The sequence below is a fragment of the Anabrus simplex genome, chromosome 1, assembly GCF_040414725.1.
Source record: "Anabrus simplex isolate iqAnaSimp1 chromosome 1, ASM4041472v1, whole genome shotgun sequence".
Lineage (NCBI taxonomy): Eukaryota > Metazoa > Arthropoda > Insecta > Orthoptera > Tettigoniidae > Anabrus > Anabrus simplex.
Window position 1 is genome coordinate 1,238,827,599 of NC_090265.1, and position 24,308 is coordinate 1,238,851,906.

General features: G+C 39.1%; 1 protein-coding gene across 8 annotated transcripts in view; it reads right to left on the reverse strand.

The window, feature by feature from the left end:
* pHCl-1 (pH-sensitive chloride channel 1) overlaps window positions 1–24,308 on the reverse strand; it is a 1,475,408-nt gene that overhangs the window by 267,559 nt on the left and 1,183,541 nt on the right. For 7 of the 8 annotated variants that reach the window (XM_068225461.1, XM_068225460.1, XM_068225459.1 and 4 more), the window contains one exon: window positions 9,857–10,071. In XM_068225461.1, the coding sequence (XP_068081562.1) occupies window positions 9,857–10,071 (215 nt within the window). Of the gene's footprint in view, window positions 1–6,814; window positions 10,072–24,308 lie in introns of all 8 variants that reach the window. The other variant, XR_011017610.1, reaches the window with a different exon arrangement.

Below are 24,308 nucleotides of genomic sequence, written 5' to 3' on the forward strand. Positions count from 1 at the left end.
TGCAGGAGACAAGGAAAGAGAACGTGATCCAACAGGGATATGTAAACACTTGATATTATTTTTCTCCAACATGCGTCCATTTTATGTCATATATGTACAGGCACAGTGAAAGATAGAGGCTATCTACCATTTCTAAACATGAGATGAGAGTATCAGTATTAAAAGGCATGAAAAAGATGAGAGAACAAATATGAAAACCTTTTCTACTGGGGCTTATTAAATAACAACAATGTATTAAAAGGTGTGTAAAACACGGGACCAACAAAATAATGTTATATCTGCAGTGGGGCCCACAAAAGTATTGGTACATTATGTCAGCTCTAGCCTTATATTTCAGACAGTGGGTTATTAATCTTTGTTTTCGGGTCACACTCTTCGACAATGAATTATTTGGAGGTTAAACTCAGCCATTTGTGAGATAATGACTTTGACAGTCATCTTGAATGTGAATCACTTCGACTGACTTGAGATAAAACTTGAAGGTGCAAATTTCAACATATGCACCATTGTTGAAAGAAGCAGATGCCTGTCAACTTCCTTGATTTTAAATTTGTCTTTGTTAGTAAGCGATTTCACAGTTTCCATAATTGGGCTACCACAAGACAAATATGCACCAAAGTAGTCTACTGCATGCTATTATGTTCCTAATCTGTAGGTAGGCTATCACAAAACAAATATTTGCTGCCCTTCACTGCATCATTCACCACAGAATAAATTTCTAACTTTGGAATGGAATGTGAAATACAAGCACAAACAGACTTACTGGGTTATTCAGCTATAGCAATGAAAACCAGAGAGAAAAATTGAACTTTCCTGAGGCAACTTTTGTACAACTTTCCCCGACCTGCCTCCTGTGGTGAAGGCTCTAACATGTGTTGGAAATCATGTTCCTTTCACAAGGAATGACAAAGAACATTTTCAGGGTTAGGAAAAATGTGATCATACTAAGCGGTAATAGTGAATTTTTTATGATGCAATAAGTGAGGTATTTTTATATAGACTTCATATAAGGTGAATCAGGACTTCAAATTTACGATATGCTAAGTAGAAATCACCTTAATGAGGAATTCGCTAATAAGGTTTCATTGTATTTTCTTGCTTATGGTTAAATTTTGGTAAGGCTATTCCCATGTAGACCTAAATTTATAGCGAAAAGGTTATCATTACTCAATTGGCAGTTGAAATGATTTCATGATACATATAAGGTTAAGTTAGTTTAGGTGGTGCTGTTTGAATAAGAAATGTGAAATGTTTGCCACAGAAGCCACTGGAGTGATACTACTCCAATTTTTCAGAATTAAATTTAACATATGCATTCATGTTCTCTTCGAATTAGGGAAAAAAAAAAAAAAAAAAAAAACTACTAACGAGTAAGCTGTAGCATGGAAATCTGTGACCGGGTGAGTTGGCCGTGTGGTTAGGATCGTGCAGCTGTGAGATTGCATCTGGGAGATAGTGGGTTCGAATCCCACTGTCGGCAGCCCTGAAGATGGTTTTACGTGGTTTCCCATTTTCACACCAGGCAAATGCTGGGGCTGTACCTTAATCAAGGCCACAGCCACTTCCTTTCCACTCCTAGGTCTTACCTATTCCATCATTGCCATAAGACCTATCTGCGACGGTGCGATGTAAAGCAAACTGTAACAATTAGGAAATTTGCAAAAGCATAAGTTTTGAACAAATTGATTGCCGTTTCATACCAATTTTAATGTGTGTGTGGGTTTTTGCGACTTCTTGAAAAATTCAGATATAACGACGAAAATCGCTATTCACAATTAAGTATTTATTTATTTTCCACCTAGTCGATACAATGATTGCTTAAAGCAATTTTTAATGGTTAAAAGTGGTACATGTTTCGTATATTATCAACATCTTCAGCCACATAAAATTGTTTAGATGAAAAATATATAAATTGACAAAGTAATGCTTTAGAGGAAGTGTCCATAAAATTAACATAAGATTGACAACATTAAAACAAACAAATAACTCAAGAGAAAATATACAAATTATTTCTACAATAGAAAGCAGTCGTCAAGGTATCACTTGTTCAATATTCCATAGAGAATATGTCCTAATTAATATTCTTTTCTTAATAATTCATGAAAAAAGGTCAATTTATAAATTAAAAATTATACAATTTATAAGTTTTTTTTTTTTTTTTTTTTTTTGCTAGTTGTTTAACGTCGCACCGACACAGATAGGTCTTACGGCGACGATGGGAGAGGAAAGGGCTAGGAGTGGGAAGGAAGCGGCCGTGGCCTTAATTAAGGTACAGCCCCAGCATTTGCCTGGTGTGAAAATGGGAAACCACGGAAAACCATTTTCAGGGCTGCCGACAGTGGGGTTCGAACCTACTATCTCCCGAATACTGGATACTGGCCGCACTTAAGCGACTGCAGCTATCGAGCTCGGTCAATTTATAAGTAAGTAATTATCGAAATGAAGAAATCCAGATATCACAGTGTGGTTCTTATTATTAATGCAGATGAAAATATAACTAATTCCTAGTTGTTACTTCTTATTAAGCCTGCTTTCCTTTTGTCGTAGGACAAGTATCCTAATTATGATAAAACCTTCAATACTCGTATTTTGAAGTTTTATGATGAGCCGAAAGTATTATGTTATTATATTTATGTTTCGTGTCCATGGACGTATAACGTGCGGACGTACGGACACACAGACTTCCAATATGGCGTCAGGGAACAGCACCATTAGGTCTCTGATGTGAAACATGTATATTTTTTCTTTGTAGATTGTTTTTGGTGACGAGTTTTTGTTTTTCTTGATCTGACAGGATAAGTTCGTAGCGATAATAAAGTTGTTTTTTTTAGAAATACGTAAAAGTGTTCTCGTGTGATATTTTTATTGCGTAAAATAGAAAATCGCATATAGAGAACGACACTTTGGAACAGTAACTCCTGTCATTCTTTCACAGTTTTGCATCTGGTGTAATATTGATGATGCGTTCTTCCTTGCTCTTGCACCTGAGGAGGTGGAGGAATGGAGGATATAGGTGTGTCAAGAACTTAGCTTCAACTGAGGAGGAATAAGTTGTAGGGCTATCTGTAGGTGGAGAAATTCCAATTCTTTTTCTGTGATCTTTCTCAAGCATTTTCAAATATACTAGAATTTGATAATATAATGGATTCTTATATTCTACAGCCTCATTAAGGTTATCATTTTTCTTTACAAGTTAGTGTAGATGAATGTATAAATCTTCATATGTGTTCATTAAGCTGCCCTTTTTTTAATTTTTTATGATGGTCAGGTCTTGTTCTATGTTGGTAAATTTATGACCTGTGGCAGTCATGTGTAATCCCATAGCTGAGAATCTTCTGTGTTTTTCAGCATTCACATGTTCCAAATATCTAACTTTAAATTTGCGGCCAGATTGTCCTATGTATGTATTCTTGCATTCAAAGCATGTGAGTTTATATATTTCCGAATCAAAAAATTTATCTTTTTCTGAGAGATTTATTGTATCATGGTTGAAAATACTATGTTTCATGTTGTTATTGGTGGAAAATGCAATTTTGAAATTTTTTCTCTTAAATAAATTTGTTATTACGTATATGTTTGGATTATTATATGTGAACTTGATGTATTTTTCAGTTTTACTAGGTTCAATTGCTAATTTAGATTGTTGCTTCTCCGAAAATTTATTAATTATTTTATCAATCATGTTATTGTTGAAACCATTCAAGAGGGCTTGTTGTCGGATAAACAACAATTCTTTATTCCTTTCAGATTTGGATAAAGGAATACTAAACGCTCTGTTAACATAACTATAATTGGTGACAGCAAGGAAGTTCTTGACACACCTATATCCCCCGTTCCTCCACCTCCTCAGGTGCAAGAGCAAGGAAGAACGCATCATCAATATTACACCAGACGCAAAACTGTGAAAGAATGACAGGAGTTCTGTTCTAAAGGAAAGCAGGCTTAATAAGAATTGACAACTAGGAATTAGTTATATTTTCATCTGCATTAATAATAAGAACCACACTGTGATATTTGGATTTCTTCATTTCGACAATTACTTATAAATTGTATAATTTTTAATTTATAAATTGACCTTTTTTCATGAATTATTAAGAAAAGAATATTAATTAGGGCATATTCTCTATGGAATATTAAACAAGTGTTTCCTTGATGACTGCTTTCTATTGTAGAAATAATTTATATATTTTCTCTTGAGTTATTTGTTTGTTTTAATGTTGTCAATCTTATGTTAATTTTAAGGACACTTCCTCTAAAGTATTACTTTGTCAATTTATATATTTTTCATCTAAACAATGTTATGTGGCTGAAGATGTTGATAATATACGAAACATGTACCACTTTTAACCATTAAAAATTGCCTTAAGCAATCATTGTATCGACTAGGTGGAAAATAAATAAATACTTAATTGTGAATCTATTGAAGTGCGATACGGACCATGAAGCTGATTTTATGAAAATCGCTATAGCGAGTAAATTTTTTGTCATATTCTACTGTACTCACTGAGAAGGTGATGGAGTACAACATCCCCTCCACTTGGCTTTCATTGACTACAGAAGGTGTTCGACTCCATGGAGATTTGGGCAATGTTCTCGGTGATGGATAAAGTGAGGATCGACTCTCAGTACTCTAATCTTGACAAAGACATTTATGCAAATGTCATGCTCCAGATCAAGATTGAGGATGACATGGTACTGGAAAGAATCCCAATTGAGTGAGGTGTGCAATAGGGAGACACCATCTTTCCACAACTGAAGTGGCGTGATGTCATCAGGAGAGTTGTGGGGAGAGACTGGCTATGGAGAGCTGCTAGCAAAGCCACATGGAAAGCATTGGGAAAGGCCTATATCCTGAAGTGGACGGCTATGGGCTGAGCACGGCAACGATCTATAGAGGGCATTGAACTATGTGGCAAATCAGAACTGCATAAATCCTAACCTGCATGCTCATTCCACTTATAGAGTTGTTTACACTGATGAAGCTAGGTTACAACATCTAACTGATGAATTACTAATATTGACTCATGGTTGAGAGGTTGAGAAGGTGGAATGCTGACTTTTTGAGTTCAAGTTGGTGGATTCAATCCTAGATTTGTCCGGTGGTATATGCCAGCCTTGTGTCAATAGATTTATGAGTAAATAAAAGAACTCCTGCAAGACAATATTCCAGCATCTCATCTCTGAAAACTGAAAAATAGTTAGTAGGATGTAAACTCAATAATGTTATTATACTAATATCAATTCACTTGGTTTTCTTCTCTTTCTTGTTTGTCCTGCATTCCTATTATTCTACCACCTAGATGATAATGATGATGATGATGATGATGAAGATGATGATCTTTTAAGGGACCTGACAACTAGGTCGTCATCCCATAAATGTCTTATTTTCCCCCTCTTCCTATTCATTCAGCTTTCCTCTTATTCTTCAGTCCCCATATCAGAAATGATCCCATCCGTTACTGTGAATGACTGAATTCCTGATGATCTGAGAAGCAGAAATAAGCTCAGTAGGATCTGGGAAGAGCAAGGTTTTAAATAACTCCCTATTAACATGAGAGATATGAAGCTGTGGAGACTGGCCTTGTTCATACATGTTTTCGTTTGTCCTTGTCCCTCCTTTCCATTTCTGTCCACAGTAGCCTCTCACTGTATCAAACCTTTGGGTTCATATCTATCCTGATTTCCTATCTGCAATGTTTATTTGTGATTGAGTAAGGCATGATGATAATGATGATGATGATGATGATGATGATAATACATATTCTTCCAGATTGGAGTATGCCACATTCCGATAGTCAACTATTGGAAAGTTACAAGTCTGTTGGTCTGTACAAGTCTTTAGACTTTGTGCTCACCACTAAAATCAAGCTTCTGATGTCCTCTGTAGCATTCCAATTGAGAGGATGCTAACAAAAATTGACTAGCATCTTTTTTTAAGCAGAGAGAATATGATTTTCATGTTTATGCAGAAAAAATACATGCATAAAATTATTAATAGGTACTGTTATTTACTCTTAATACATAACCTTTATTAACAAAGTTAATACAATTTTTTCATTTACAATGATTAATTAACGCACTGGTTCAGTTATAACCAAAACAACTGAAAAGTGGCACTTCTGTAGTTTTGTAAAGAACTGGTCCTAGGTAATGTACAGTAGCCTATATATGGTCCCAGGATGTGGCAGAGAGGATGCTGATACTATTTTATATGATTACAGTTTGAGCAAAAGAAGAATCTGAATAAATAATCAAATGTGAAACAGAGTCAGACACTTATTTTAATTACCGCAGCAACAGCTATCACACAAATAATGTTAAAAACAGTATGAGAGCATAATGAGAAGAGTAGTATCATGTGCAGAGCTGGGAGGAGGCTATTTCAAAAATTTATTGTGATGAAATGTGCAACAAAATTAGTACACATTGTGATTTGTCTTTCACTTTCTATACGAATGTGCCTGCCAGGAATGGCAACCAAACATACTGCAGAGTATGTATCTGAAGCACTCTGTACATTAAATGAGATATCTCTCGAACAGTCTCTAAGTGCAGCTGTTTGGGTGATTGTAGCCTCAACTCTTCTTGCTCCCATAAAAACACAGTAGATACTTTCCTTCTACAATAACATTAATACTTAACAAACTATTGACCCACAGATTCATCACCTTTATCACATGAAAAAGTGAACTGTTTGTTTTCAACTATATTAGATTGACCAGGTTATGTTCAGGCTTCCACAGCATGGTCATAAATCACTGTTTAATCAATATATCTTCAATTAAATATTGGTAACGAGAAACATTATCTTTACCTTAAAATATGAAGATAAATGATCAGATCCAGATACGATATCAGACATTCCACGGTAACAGGATATACAGTAGTCATTATTACATTTATTTCTGAGGGTAAGAGCAAACAAAAAATTACTTCCAATAATTTTATAACATTCTTTTTATCACCGAAGTTTTACTCGTACATATTTTATAAAATATTTTCACTATTATCAAATTCACTAAACTTTACACAGGAAGATGAAACATCAACAAGGAACAAAATCAGAGAATCTGTTATGATAATGCAACATTTTTTAAAGAGATGTATTTTCAATACAGCTAAAATTTCCCCTTCTGAACACAAACATTTCAGTAACATTGAGATGTATTTTGGAGCTTGCCTTCAGTCATCACACTAATTCACTTTTTAGAATATTATTGAAATGAAGTAACAATAAATAAACACTATTAACATTGTTCCTTTGCATGAAAAATTAGCTTTCATTAGTTTTCATTTCAAAATGAAACCAGCTGAAATACTTAAAAAAAACTAAGAAAAACACAGAATGCAAAATCTCAGAATGCAAATCTTATCCATTAATCTTGAAATAGTGTGCAATTAATATGATAGGGATGATACAAATAGTTTAAAATCTCTCTTGAAATAGAATTAAATATTTTTGTACTGTAATGGTATAGAGTAAATTTGCTCACATCATCATATGAAATTTAGTTCTATATATGAATTGTGAGCATGAATATGAAAGAATTTTTAAAGTGGCAAAACATGGATGAAGACATGGATCCTTATTTATCACTTACAGTATTTCTGAAAATAAGCCCACGTGTAAGCATGAAGTTTCAAATACAAGGACCCAAAATATTTCATCCGTATGAAGGAGGCTATCCAAATAATTACATTACAGCAGCTGAGTGCAAATTGAGGAGCATCATATCGAAGCAAGTTAATGTTATGACAATAAAGTTAACAGTAAAAGACAATGGCTTCACTAAAGTGGTGTCCTTATTGAAGCACTTTCAACATATACTCGCTCGCCTTTGTTGTTTACTGTAAAATCTATAGTGTTGTTATCTTTCATTATTAGGTAATTTTTAATCTCATGATGTAATGGACATCAGTACTGAAGAAAATAACATACTTCAAACAGGAAAATACTTTTCTGAAACATATATTACATACTTGAACACACATCTGTAGACCATGTATTATTACTTTTGATCACTGAATTGATATAAGCAGTGATCTAACTTCACTGTAATCAAGGCACACAACACAATAACTTTAAAGTATGAACATTTGTGGGTATACCCAATTCAACTCATTAAAAATCTACATTTTACATAAAATTTGAAAGACACACACTTATGATTAAAAAAGACTTGTCTGTGCTCTAAGATACCATATTATAACATGGACAGAGTTATCAATTACTTCTATGGGTTAAGTTTAATCACACAAAACTGTATGAATGAAATACAGTTGTACAGATATTACACATTTAAAACTTAAAATATATGGAATATCTAGCTTCAGTATGCCTAAGACTGATCATTCATTCATTTTTTAATTTTTTTTTTTTTTTTTTTTTGTCATTTAGAATATGGTATTATAACTTATCAACATGAAGCCTTTATACAAACCCACCAATTAGGAGAAATCATGTACAGATCCAAATGATATGAAGTGAGTACATTTAAGATTTTACCTCACTGAGGTTGATTTAGAAATACAACTCATTCATATCAGTGATGTATTACAAAAAAACAAAACAAAAAAAAAATGGCAAATGAATATCATAAATTATAAAAAGGAAAATTTATCAGAGATAAAATCATTCTTATATTTATAATGATCACTGGCTACCATTCTCTTGAAAAATATGGTTATTACTTATCAATAAGCCCACTTCGAGAATATAATCTATGATTATATGTTATACAGCTAAAGGAGTACAGCATTAAAATAAAGAGAAATTAAGAGAATGTGAATAATAACTCTTCAGGTAATTAAACAGTAAATATTTTACAGCACTTGGCTAACTAAACAAATGATACACTAAGTATGAATTTCATTCAGCAATATTTCCACAGCAGGATATAAAAGAAATAGAAATATAAAACACAAAAATTGAATTATTGTTTGTGGGAATTGACTATAAGCAGTATATATGAAATTATTAGATAGTATGATCAGGTCTTTAGCTACCTATTCCACAAAAGCATTCTGCATTCCAGTAAATTAATCTTTTCATGATTCACAGATGTAATACTTTACAACTCAATACTATTGACAACATGTTACTCTCTTATTTTCAGCTATTGGTATGTAATATATGATCATAATATACAGTAACAGATTTTTTATATGTATCATTTGAAATATATGAAATTCAAGATTGACTTCTACAGAATCTAAAACTTTAAAAGTTGTTCAAGAAGTAACAACTCTTGGGTACAAAGAGAAAAATTCATTTGATATCTACATGACAAAATTGAGTCCAGTGTAGGCTAATGCATGCTACAATAATCTTTATACAATATACAGTATTGACAACGATATCCCTTCATTACAGATTTCAAAACTTATAAAACCTTGCAAGTCATTACTGTTAAAACTACAAATCTACTAAATTGTTGAGTAACCACTAAAATTATGCTTTCATGTTATAGCTGCATTATTGAAAAGTACGGTAACTTTTGCTTAAATTGTGGATGTTTCTAGTTGAATTCAAAAGTGACATCTTAATTCCAATAACTGCCAGACTTTTATCATATACCTATATTATATCAAAATATGCTAATTATAAATTCAGAATTATAAATACATGACGAGGTAGTTATATGAAAAACAAAAGGAGAGTTTCACAAACTGCTTCCGGACCATGACAGGCATATTTTTACAGTTATAGAGAAAGAAAATGGAGCGGTTATACAATCTCAATACATACTGGAAGTCACAGCTTATGCTTGGAAATATGAAGTTAAAATATTCATACGAAGGAGAATCATACATATATTGCCCAAGAAATGAAAGATTCAAGGGAAGGAAGGCATACCTGTGTAACAGGGTTCTCCCCAGGACGATATACCACATTGTGAAGAGGCCTCTTGCGACCTACGTAGTTCACGCACACAAACTCCAGCAAACTAGCATAGATGAAACACATACACACACCATCCCACACATTCATTGCTGTCAAATTGGACACCACAGGCAGCGTTCCACGGAAACTATTGGATGTTGTGAAGAAGTTGAGCATGGTAGTCACACCTACAAGAAGAAAAAAAACCCAAATGATTCACTGTATAAACTTGAATACTAGCCAATAATACTGTGAAATTTGATGTTCAGTAATGATTCTACTAACCCTGCAATGACTTTTCTTTTTACTATTTGTTTTGTATCACAGACATAGACAAGTCGTATGGTGACGATGGGGCAGGGAAGTGCTAGGACTAGAGAGGAAGCAATCATAACCTTCTTAAGGTGCTTCTGTCGCATTTCTAAATCAAAATTTCAATGTTTTCTAATACGGTAGTTAGTAATATAATGATGTGCTGTCCACACAGTTTTGGAACTTCACAAATTTGGTTTTTAACATGAGTTTAGGACAATATTTTAAAATGAAGTACATCAACTTAGGAGAACTCTTTACTATATTTCCCACAATATTTTATGGATTTTAAGGACTTCATTATCAATTTTATTAATCATTCCACAACATTTGTGTCTTATTCTTCCTCTTGAGAATTAAAATGCAACATTTTAACTTAAATTATTTTTCTTATATAAAAATGTAAGATTCACCGTGTAATATTCAGATATTTCACACGACTTCCTATTGTATAATCGAATGCGGCTGAAAATGGCCAAAATAGTCTGAAACATGTTGTGATCAATAATTCTGTAAAGTTTTTGCAATTTTACATTGTAAATAAAATAAAATATAATTATATTAACTAGGTGGACAAATAAACTTCTATTTTATTAAAGTCCATATCAATGCTGAGCATTGCTAACATGGAAATATTATTCAATTGTATTAATTGGTGATGGGTGAGAGTTTTTGTTGAGATTGTCTTAGGGTGAAAACCAAGTGATCATCAGCCCACACTGACAAGGAAAGCTGTGAAAATGGCTATCAAAATGACAAAAAATCTTGAAGAAACAATCACTTGAAGAATAAGATAAAAGATAGTGATGAAAGGAGGCAGAAAAATATCAAAAGCCCATAAAATTGATCAACAATAACATTACATTGACACTGTGATGTGCTTTGTTTCTTCTGCTGCAACTCATCTCTGAAAGATGGCATTACTGCTGCCTGAATGTTGGTAGGAAGTAGATGGGAGTTATCATACACATTCTGATAGCTACTGGTACATGACATACTGATTCATCAGAGTATTCCAACTATTCAATCCCTGCTGTAAGGCACTGATAGGAATGGGGACTGTGCATATTTAATGGAAAACACCAGAGCAGTCCTCATTGCTATCTGTGGATGGAGTCATTCCAGCTCTCTAACTTGACATTGTTAGAACACTACTGTAGTACTGGTCGTGAAGAGTAAGAAACTGTGACTTTTCATTTCATTCAGTATTTCATATGAGAGCATTGCATTTAACTGCAACATTCCAGTTGGTTAATATTATATTCTGACAAGAATACTGATGTCATTTTAATGACTTATGTTGAGTTCAGTTTAATATTTATCTGTACACGTGAAAATAGACGAGTGGATTTTAATGAAACCTGGTGTTTCAGTTTAGAATAATGTTGAGTAGGATCTCAGCTATTAATTTATCAAACAATTTCAGCAGAAGGGTTGTTTCATAAGGGGCCCAAAGCATAAAACTCTATGCATCTCTCTTACGGTTGGGTTTACATGAAAATAGCTATATTTAGAATTGAATGGGTGCTCGCAAAATCGGGCTAACCAACATTTTGTCAGAACAGAGATAAATCAACTTTTGCAAATGTCAAAAAACAAAAATTATACCATAAAAATAATATTAGTTTCATTATTTTCATTATTTTATCTTGATGAAGTACCTTTAAATTATCAATACCATATATTGGAACTGTATTAAAAATGAAAAGTGATTGGAAAAATAAGAATATAAAAAATGGAAGAAAATTGACTTCTGCATTGACCTAGCTATAGTTAATAGTTTACCTTAGATTCGTAACCAAACTTTATTTTATGATCATACAATACAAAAAAAGGGTGTTTTATACAGTAAACTAGACATAAAGATGCCGGCCCCCGTGGTGTAGGGGTAGCGTGCCTGCCTCTCGTCCGGAGGCCCCGGGTTCGATTACTGGCCAGGTCAGGGATCTTCTCTCGACCTGAGGGCTGGTTCGAGTTCCACTCAGCCTACGAGATTGGAATTGAGGAGCTATCTGGCGGTGAGATAGTGGGCCCGGTCTAGAAAGCCCAGAATAATGGCTGAGAGAATGCATCGTGCTGACCACGCGGCCCCTCATAATCTGCAGGCCTTTGGGATGAGCAGTGGTCGCTGGGCAGGCTAAGGCCCTTTCAAGGGCTTTAAGTGCCGTGGGTTTTTTTAAGACATAAAGATGCTTCAGACTTATTTTGAAATATGACATAACTTTCCCTCATGGGATAATCATCAGTCATATGGGTCATATTCTAATGCATTGGAAAATGATTCCTCAGTCACTTCCGTCACTTCTTGGCCACTGCCAGCTGTCAGTTCTCTGTAATACTTGTGATATCTTGCAGGGACATATTCAAGTAGCCCAAGCAAGTCCTTAAGCTTTGCTAGCTGTACTGGCATTGTAACACTGTACTTTGGTGACGACACTAGCAAGTGATGGCCGCACCATTACTGTTCCTTTTGTGAAGGTCAACACAGTCATGTACCTCAACAATACCATATAAATATTTTAAAAATACTTAAATGGTACATCTCTCTTAAATAGTATGCCTGAAACTTTACTAATTAGTACTCTTTGCTTATTTACTGATATCATTCTTGGTTACTTTTTCTAGCAAAGGTTGAGTGCTCACAAACTTATCACTTGTTATTTTTACTCCTTGAAATGGCTTTCTTACTCTAGCTCTTTTTACTAAATCCATCCATTCATCTGGCACAAAGTACAAGAAACACCCACAGCCTCTAGTATACATGGGAATAAGGTTTGCTAACCTACATATACAGCAACGCCATCTTTATGGCCTCATCCGTAAACATCTGTTAGCCCAATTTTGCAATAACAAAATTGGTCTAAATAAAATGGCATAACATTCAAAGCGTTTTATCTCATCACACAGGATTACCTCATGTTAGCCCAACTCACAGAAGATACTTTGAACCTTCCACAATGGATGGCAGCACATAACTCATTTTTTACAAATTTATTGGTTAGCCCATTTTTGTGAGCACCCATTCAATTTTTGTTCTATATCTACACAGTGAAAAATAAGGGAAATATCATTGGCAGTCATGTGGAAGTTTAAACCCAAAAGCTGGTAACTAAATAAACTGTAAAGAGAGTTGTTATGGAGATCGTTCTGGCAATGTTTTAAAGACTTCGTACATCTGTCAGTACTCTTTGTATTTTAACCCAATAATACTTGGCTTTCTTTTATGCTGGAAGGAAGAGTTCAAAAATAAAATAAAATACATACATCTATCTTATTTATAGACTGTTATGCCTTTCAGTATTCAGTCTGCAAGCTTTTGTGAAATTGCTAAGTGCCACCACAATCCTCTATTTGAAACTAGTTTTCTTTTTTTATATAATTTGCTTTATGTCGTGCCGACACAGATAGTTCTTATGGCAATGATAGGATAGGAAAGGCCTAGGAGTTGGAAGGAAGTGGCTGTGACCTTAATTAAGGTACATACAGCCTAGTGTGAAAATGGGAGACCATAGAAAACCATCTTCAGGGCTCCCAACAGTGGGGTTCGAACCCACTATCTCCCGGATACAAGATCACAGCTGCGCACCCTTAACCGCACAGCGAACTCGCCTGGTAATTGTACCTAGTTCTGTGGCCTCGTTTATTTCTATACCTCTTATCTTTAATTTGTTACAAACTGAGCCTAACCATCATTATCTTGGTATCCTTCTACTTCTCTTACCCTTCAAAACAGAGTCCATTATTCTCCTACATAAACTATCCTCCTCCATTCACCTCATATGATCCCACCACTGAAACTAGTTTATGCGTACAGCTTCATCCATCAAGTTGTTTTCCAACTTATCCTTTATCTCCTCATTTAAAGCAACCTCCTGCCATTGTTACCACCTGTTTGCACCAGCAATAATTTCACTACTTTCATGTCTGTTACTTCTAACTTATGAATAAGATATTTTGAGTCCACTTAGCTTTCACCCCCATTATCGTGGATGTCAACACACGTTTTGTTTATTATACTTTACTTCATACACAGAGAAAAAATAGTGAGGTCAAAGAAGATACAACGAGAATTCATACAGAGAGAAAAGAAAATGACGTAGTTAATCATCCACATCCTCCCTACCTTGGTCGATCTCCGACGGTATGACCAGCTGTACTGGTTGGGTGATCTCTGTTCCATTGCAGAGTCTGAGGACATGATCCAGAGATGCGAGCTCGTCATCATATGTGACATGGACCCAGATCGTCTTGAAGCAGGATGACATCTCCCTTCTGGCACTTCGTCTACCTTCTGCCTGTTTGCAAAACCTTGTGGAAGCTCCTTAGGGTGAGAAGGTACTTCTTCTTCCACCTCTTCCAGAAGTTGTCTTGCATCTTTGCCGTCAGCCTTGCTTCTTTTCTCAGATCTGTGTACATGCTATGATCTGGACCGATGGGTAATATTGTTAATCATCCCCCATTTATGAAGTGGCTTGGTGTCAGTACCTTGGGACCATCTTGTGTAATTGGTCTGCTGTTAATGGCAGCTTCTATTTCTTCCAGTATCATCCTCAGAGTTTCCTTGTCTACTCAAGACGTGCCCAATATTTTTCTCAAGCATCCTTTTATTGTACTCACTGCTCACTATTCATTCTCACCAGCCTCCCCAACAAGCCACCCGTGGAAAAATGAACTTCCAGGACACAACATTGTGGGTGAAATGTTGGCTCGTACATGGGCCCATGAAGATCCGAGAATGTTCTGCCAGTTCTCTGCTTACAGCTTGATCGCATTGTCTGAGTAGATGGTGTATGGCAATCCGTGTCTGTTGGAGAAGCATCTGTACAATATGATGAATTTTTCAATACTCATGCCCGATATTATTTCAAGGTGCAGAGCCCTTGTACTGGTGCAGGTGAACAGTACGATGTAAGCTTTCTGTAACACGCTCCCCACCTTGACATATAGTGGACCGATGAAGTTTTGGGAGGGTCACATGCTTGATAGGTGACAGTTATTTGCTGCAAATCAAGTGTACCGAGACTGTATTGCTCTCCGACACTCTAAGATAAAGTACAGCACCATATGCCCCCTCTAATGCATTACAGAATACATGCACTTGAAAGGTTCAGTGGATGGTATGCGATCCACAGGTAAGGGCGCTTCTATTTTGTCTCCCCGGTTGTTCTTGGTGATCTTGCGAGGAAGGCCAGTGTGAATGACATTCTTAATGGACTGGCGTGCCTTTAAAATCTAGTACTGTGAGTGTAGTTCGCACAGCATAATTCTTACACTCAGATACTGTAGATGGATGTGCGTCTGCTTAATCAACAGTTTTGTTAATTGATGGGATCCGTCAAGGAGGAGTAGTAGATGCTTCTATTGAGGTATCAGGTCTCCGTGATCCAGGCGTCCGGCCAGTCTGATGAGATTGCCCTCCAGCAATGGTTTGTAGCATGCAATTTTGGACTTAGATGAGAAATTAATTTTCTTCCACGGACAAAACTCCCCATTTGTACAATGTAGATCCAACACAGTTTTACAGTTTCAAGCTCCACGGCAGTTAATAATACTTGGTTGTTCTTTCGTGCCTCTTGGGGGGAGGGTGACGTTAGACATTAAGCATTAAGGCCAGGAGTTGGGAGCATTGGCAAACCAATGTGATACATGGCACCATCGTGAGATCTCCAACTCTGTCGCCAACATCCCCCGCAATAGTATATCTCCTGAATTGTCTTCACCTGGACAATATCACCATTGTGCAAGATTGGAGCTTTGTTGGATTTCTGTGACATGATTGGAGACAAATTGTTTCCACCTATTTGGGTTGTTGTGAATCCAGCCTAGTGTCACCATGGGATAACTCCATAGTGTTGCCCTCGTGATATCATATCCTGTAGACTGACAGAAGTACTTTAGCAGTCGTATACCCACCAGAGCTGAAAGGAGCTCAAGTTTTGGGAGGGTCACATGCTTGATAGGTGACAGTTACTTGCTGCAAATCAAGTGTACCGAGACTGTATTGCTCTCCGACACTCTAAGATAAAGTACAGCACCATATGCCCCCTCTAATGCATTACAGAATACATGCACTTGAGAGTTCCCTGGCGTTTAAGGAGAAGATCCTATCCATTGAGGGGTTTGAATGGCCAACAAATGAAAGGGGCTGGAAGTCCAGATTTGTCACCTTCTTGCTAGGTCTATGGGTAGGAGATCATCCCTCTATACCAGGTATCCTGAAACATGATTTTTCCTGCAATCGATATTGGCAAGAGGAAACCAAGTGGGTCATAAAATATTGCTGTAGCTTGTAGCACCTGTCTCTTTGTTGCTGGCTCTTCTCACAGCGTTCTAACAATGTCTTCGGGATCAAAGAGAAGAGAGTCTGTATGGGTATTCCACTTAACACCCAAAACTTATGTCTCTCTTTTCTCTTTACACCCTTTGTCTTTACACATATCCTTCAACAGTCAACACTTTGATATTTGCATCTCTTGGAGAAGCCCAGTTATCTCGTAGTACACAGCAATGATTTCGTTGTTGTCTTCTGTACTGGTTGTGAAATCATCCATGAAGGTCCCTCGATCTAGCAGTTTTGTAGCCAGGGGATACTTGTCACGGAATCTGTAAGCCAATTCATGTTGTCTTCCAATCTCCATGTTCCCTTTTCTGCATTCCAAACCATAGAAATCATATTAAGTCTCCGTCATTTTTATCCAGAGACAACTGCAGAAAAGCTAGCGTTGAATCCACAATTATAGCAAGTTGGTAGAGTCAGAAACGTAGGAGTGTTGCAAGAATTTCTGGTAGGAGATTAGGCCCTGCCTCCAAGGCGTCATTGAGCGATAAGGAATCCCTTTCATGAGAAGAAGCATCAAAAATGATTCTCCACTTCATCATGCCTTCTCTTTGTTTCTTCATAGCATGGAGAAGCAAACAGAAGGCGTGTAACCGATTCAGCCTCTGAGGCTATCTCTGTATGTTCCCTTTTGAAGTAGTTGGTCATTAGAGAGGTATACTTCTTCGAATTATTTATTTCTATTTTGTTCTTCAGAACGGCCTGCCTGGCTGAGGTAGTAAAGGTGTGCTTGGTTCACCTGGAAGTATGCAGGTTTGATTCTCCGACAGGAAGTCAAAAAATTTAAGAAATGAGATTTCCACTTCCTAAGGTGCATAATATGGTTCTGAGGTTCACTCAGCCTACACCAAAAATGAGTACAGGTTAATTCTTTGGTACAAAGGTAGCTGGGCATAGAGCTAAGCACTCCACCCCATCAAGCGCCAAGGTTACAGATAGTATTGTTGTCATAGTGATTAGCTGTCAATATGGAAATATGAAATTTATATCTTGTGGCTACAGATAGTGAAAGCCTTTACCTCCCATCCCTCCAAGGGCCTTCAATGCCTGTATGGAGATGACTTTTGACTTTTTTGTTCTTTAGGGAATCAAAACGTCTCTCAGTGTTCTTGCTATTTAAGTGCAGTATTACTCCTCCATTCCTTGGTAGAGAGACAACCCTCCTTCCATCTTCCATTTTGAATGACTCATGGAAGTCTATCAAGACTGCAGATTCTCTCATAGTGAGTACATGTTGCTGACCTTCCTATAACCCTAGTGTCTCTAGATCCCAAAACTTAAGTAGATTGTCCTCAGAAGGTAGGAATTATCCTTTTGTACTGACATGATTTATGGACACATTATTCACTGTAGTACCAGACCTTTCCCCACTAAGAATCCAACCAAACCTAGAGGGAGGAAGTACCGGTACAATGGAACTTGAGATGCGTATTGGCTGTTCATCTTTCATCACCTGTCAGTCTTGGTCTCCTCCTATTAGGACCTCAATCGTCAGATCGTCTGGATCATCTTGAGGATCAGCCAGTTGCAATTTGTGAAGGCGTGATAGACTCTGGATGTCATGTGGGGTGTGGTGAGTATGTGCTCTTGCTCTCATCTATTATAATTTATTGGAGACTCTGGATGTCATGTGGGGTGTGGTGAGTATGTGCTCTTGCTCTCATCTATTATAATTTATTGGCTTCATTATCCGTATTGATGATTCTAATGATCGCAAATATAAAGATAGGAACTTTCTACCTAATCAATACATTTATTTCTTATAAGGTACTTAAAATATTTTACTTAACAGTTACAATCATATCATTGTAATTTAGCATTAGTCATTCGTAATTAGTACAAGTAATGTTTTAATATTATATGTTGTTTTTATTAAGACTAAGGTTCTTCAGCAGCTCAAGATGACCCACAAATAGGGTCGAAACTGGTACTGTTATGTAAAATAGTTTAAGTATCTTATAAGAAATAAATGTATTGATTAGGTGAAAAGTTCCTATCTTTATAGTCGCTCCTGCTCTCAAACGCTAAGATTCCATGGAATCTTTCGTCCACATTCTAACTTATGCTGAAGTTTGCCAATCTACGTGTCACTGATATACATAATGCTAGTGGCTTTATGTCGCACCGACACAGATAGGTCTTATGGCGACGATGAGATAGGAAAGGCCTAGGAGTTGGAAGGAAGATTACAGCCTTGTCTAACCACAGCAAGTACCTTGCACCAAGAACTCATTTTACAATCAATACTCACAACAGTCCAATTGTCACCATAAATGTCCTGGATTGATTTTAATAATCTACATTCAATCCCATAGTCCCCCAGTACAGCAAACAACTTTTCCCTTGGTACTGTGTAACATGCCTTCTTTAGATCTACGAAACATAATTGTAACTGTCTATTCCTCTTGTAACATTTTTCAATTACCTGGTGCATACTGAAAGTCTAATCCTGACACTGGTTTTCATCTAACTTCCTCTCAACCACTCATTGCACCCTCCCTTCCAAGATGTCAGTGAATACATTGTCTGGTATACCTTTTTTTTTTTTGCCTAGTGGCTTTACGTCGCACCAACACAGATATGTCTTATGGCAACGATGGGAGTTGGAAGGAAGCAGCTGTGGCCTTAATTAAGGTACAGCCCCAGCATTTGCCTGGTGTGAAAATGGGAAACCACGGAAAACCATCTTCAGGGCATCCAACAGTGGGATTTGAACCCACTATCTCCCAGATGCAAGTTCACAGCCGCGCGCCGCTAACCGCATGACCAACTCGCCCGGTGTCTCGTATACTAATCAATGAGACACCTCGATAGTTTTTTGCAATCCTTCCTGTTCTCTTGCTTATAGATAGGTGCAATTACAATAAAACCTCGTTAATTCGAAGTCGTTGGGACTCAAAAATCGGACTTTGAATTACATGATTTCGAATTAACCGCCAATTCGCAATTCAGAAGTACCAACCCTTGCCGCGTTACGAAATATTCTAACGCCCGTTACTGCATGCAGTTAACCTTGATTCACTGTTTATACCTATCAAATGCCATGAAAAAAGAACAATTTCCAAAATGTATCCAAAAAGGTGCATTTACAGTATTCAAATAATGCACTTGCATATCTCACTGGCAAATATAACCTCACGCAACGAAAAAAAAAAACGGATTCAAAGACGAGGAGAAATCTATGCTGGCTCCCATGTTCAAGTGCTTTATTCATTGGAGTACTATACTGTATGCTAGTGATGGGCGAATGATACGGAAGTTCGAGCAGGCTCGAGTCGGCCCGATACGCTACGTAGGCTCGATGCCGTATCGAACCTGTTCGAACTGTCAGGCGACACCACACATCGACTAAGCGGAGCGCGGATGGAAAATTCATCCTATTAGATTACTACTAGGTACACTCAGTATATTTATGTGTGTGTGTGTGTGTGGGGGGGGGGGGGGTGGTGAACACAACGTTCTCAGTGAACGGAAAGAGCATTTGTTTAAGTCTTTCTCGCAGTATGAACAACAGATTGGTAATATTTATTTCGTTAATATGTACCTTTGCATTTTACATTTGTCCGCTCTTCAGAAATACGTTTCTGTATAACTTTGTCGTGTTTTGCAGGCTTAATGTTGTTAATCATTACTTTCAAGTACCGATAGTTAACATGTTTTTCCTATGCTACGAGCTATTATTTTCTCATTAATAATTAGTAACACATTATTATTTTATTTGCTATTGGCTTTACGTCGCACCGACACAGATAGGTCTTACGGCGACGATGGGACAGGAAAGGGCTAGGACTGGGAAGGAAGCGGCCGTAGCATTAATTAAGGTACAGCCCCAGCATTTGCCTGGTGTGAAAATGGGAAACCACGGAAAACCATCTTCAGGGCTGCCGACGGTGGGGCTCGAACCCACTATCTCCCAATAATACATTATTATGTCCGCCTCTGTGGTGTAGTGGTTAGTGTGATTAGCTGCCACCCCCGGAGGCCCGGGTTCGATTCCCGGCTCTGCCACGAAATTTGAAAAGTGGCACGAGGGCTGGAACAGGGTCCACTCAGTCTTGGGAGGTCAACTGAGTAGAGGTGGGTTCCATTCCCACCTCAGCCATCCTGGAAGTGGTTTTCCGTGGTTTCCCCACTTCTTCTCCAGGCAAATGCCGGGATGGTACCTAACTTAAGGCTACGCAGGTGAGGCCGCCTGGGCGAGGTACTGCTTATCCTCCCCAGTTGTATCCCCCGACCCAGAGTCTGAAGCTCCCGGACACTGCCCTTGAGGCGGTAGAGGTGGGATCCCTATCTGAGTTCGAGGGAAAAACCGACCCTGGAGGGTATGCAGATTAAGAAAGAAAGAAAATACATTATTATAATAGACGAATTTGTTATTACTTCAGACAGAGCAGACAATGGCCGGTAGAAAAAGGTCATGGACTTGGGACTACTTTGAAGAGCTTCCAGACAAACGAGTAAAATGCACTCGATGTGATAAAATATTAAAACGATAGTAAAAATACATCGACGATGATAAGATACTTAAAAATTCATAATATTCGTCCTTCGTCGAATGACACCATTCCAAATGAGGGGGAGACACCTCCACGTAAACGATGTCGACATATGCAGGTAAAATATTCTTAATAGGTTCCGTGTTGTTTTTCATGAATAGCACAGTGGACGGCCGCTCACATTTGACTGGCGAAAGGCTCTGAATGTCCGCCTAGACAGGGTTTACATAGTTTACTGTTGAGGTATACAGTTTATACCGATTTTATGTGCATAAGCATTACGTTATGAAACCATCAATTTATTAATTGATTGGCAATTAGTCTGCCTCTGTTGTGGAGTGGTTAGTGTGATTAGCTGCCATCCCCGGAGGTCCGGGTTCGATTCCCGGCTCTGCCATGAAATTTGAAAAGTGGTGCGAGGGCTGGAACGGGGTCCACGCAGCCTCTGGATGTCAACTGAGTAGAGGTGGGTTGGATTCCCACCTCAGTCATCCTCGAAGTGGTTTTCCGTGGTTGCCCACTTCTCCTCCAGGCTATTGCCGTGATGGTACCTAACTTACGGGCACGGCCGCTTCCTTCCCTCTTCCTTGTCTATCCCTTCCAATCTTCCCATCCTCCTGCAGAGCCCCTGTTCAGCATAACAGGAAAGGCCGCGTGGGCAAGGTACTGGTCATCCTCCCCAGTTCTATCCCAGACCCAGAGCCTGAAGCTCCAGGATACTGCCCTTGAGGCGGTGGAGGTAGGATCCCTCGCTGAGTCCGAGGGAAAAACCGACCCTGGAGGATAAGCAGATTAAGACGAAGAAGAAGATGGGCAATTAAAGAAAATGACGCCGAAAACCGAAAAAGTAGCTAGTGGGTCTAAAGCCAATAACGAATAATGGGGTTCTTTACTTCTATGGTTATGGCCCCAAACAGGAAATAAATACTCCTTACATCCTCGTTTTAAAGCGCTGGGGAAAGCGGGCTAGAAAAATATAAGGGCCAGGAAAGAATAATAATTTTATTGGCTTTACGTCCCACTAACAACTTTTACCGTTTTCGGACACGCCAAGGTGCCGGAAGTTAGTTCCGCAGGAGTTCTTTGCGTGCCATTAAATCTACCGACAAGAGGTTGACGTATTTGAGCTCGAACCTCGGCGCGTATCGGGTCGGCTCGATCCCGCTCGAACACGGGTATCGTTTGCCCATCACTAGCTGTAGCCCGAGTTAGACTCCGCCTTCGGTCACGTGACTGCTCGAACTTGCTTCGAACAGGCTTGAACCTCGCCGCGTATCGGGTCGGCTCGATCCTGCTCGAACACGGGTATCGTTCGCCCATCACTAGCTGTAGCCCGAGTCAACTGCGCCTTCGGTCATGTGACAGCTTGAGCTTACTTCAAACAGGCTCGAACCTCGGCTCGTATCGGGTCGGCTCGATCCCGCTAGAACACAGGTATCGTTTGTCCATCACTAGCTGTACCCCGAGTCAGAATCCGCCTTCGGTCATATGACAGCTCGAGCTTGCTTTGAACAGGCTCGAACCTCGGCGCGTATCAGGTCGGCTCGATCCTGCTCGAACACGGGTATCGTTCGCCCATCACTAGCTGTAGCCCGAGTCAACTGCGCCTTCGGTCACGTGATGACTGCTCGAGCTTACTTCAAACAGACTCGAACCTCGGCCCGTATCGGGTCGGCTCGATCCCCCTAGAACACAGATATCGTTTGCCTATCACTAGCTGTAGCCCGAGTCAGACTCACCCTTCGGTCATGTGACAGCTCGAGCTTGCTTCGAACAGGCTCGAATCTCGGCTCGTATCGGGTCGGCTCGATCCCGCTACAACACGGGTATCGTTTGCCTATCACTAGCTGTAGCCCGAGTCAGACTCACCCTTCGGTCATGTGACAGCTCGAGCTTGCATCGAACAGGCTCGAACCTCGGCTCGTATCGGGTCGGCTCGATCCCGCTACAACACGGGTATCGTTTGCCTATCACTAGCTGTAGCCCGAGTCAACTGCGCCTTCGGTCATGTGACAGCTCGAGCTTGCTTCAAACAGGCTCCAACCTCGGCTCGTATCGGGTCGGCTCGATCCCGCTAGAACACAGGTATCGTTTGTCCATCACTAGCTGTACCCCAAGTCAGAATCCGCCTTCGGTCTTGTGACTGCTCGAGCTTGCTTCGAACAGGCTCGAACATCGGCACGTATCGGGTCGGCTCGATCCCGCTAGAACACAGGTATCGTTTGTCCATCACTAGTTGTAGCCCGAGTCAGAATCCGCCTTCGGTCTTGTGACAGCTCGAGCTTGCTTCGAACAAGCTCGAACCTCGGCTCGTATCGGGTCGGTTCGATCCCGCTAGAACACAGGTATCGTTTGTCCATCACTAGCTGTAGCCCGAGTCAGAATCCGCCTTCGGTCATGTGACTGCTCGAGCTTGCTTCGAACAGGCTCGAACCTCGCCGCGTATCCAGTCGGGTCGATCCCGCTAGAACACAGGTATCGTTTGTCCATCACTAGCTGTACCCCGAGTCAGAATCCGCCTTCGGTCATGTGACTGCTCGAGCTTGCTTTGAACAGGCTCGAACCTCGCCGCGTATCCAGTCGGGTCGATCCCGCTAGAACACAGGTATCGTTTGTCCATCACTAGCTGTACCCCGAGTCAGAATCCGCCTTCGGTCATGTGACTGCTCGAGCTTGCTTCGAACAGGCTCGAACCTCGGCGCGTATCGGATCGGCTCGATCCCGCTAGAACACAGGTATCGTTTGTCCATCACTAGCTGTAGCCCGAGTCAGAATCCGCCTTCGGTCATGTGACTGCTCTAGCTTGCTTCGAACAGGCTCGAACCTCGGCGCGTATCGGGTCAGCTTGATCCCGCTAGAACACAGGTATTGTTTGTCCATCACTAGCTGTAGCCCGAGTCAGAACCCGCCTTCGATCACGTGACTGCTCGAACTTGCTTCGAACCTCGGCCCGTAACGGGTCGGCTCGATCCCGCTTGAACACGGGTATCGTTTGCCCATCACACGCGTAGAGAGCGGGATCGAGCCGACCCGATACGCGCCGAGGTTCGAAGCAAGCTTGAGCAGTCGCGTGATCGAAGGCGGAGTCTGTCTCGGGCTACAGATAGAGCTTGCAAATTAGCAAACAGCATATTAAGTGAAGCACCTTTCACACATGTGTGTGTATAATATTTATAACGAAGGTGCGTGCTTTCACATATTACTACATTCAGTCATTGACGTATATCTTATGAGGAATAAAGGTTGGCCATAAAATTAGAAGGCTTAGATTATGATAATA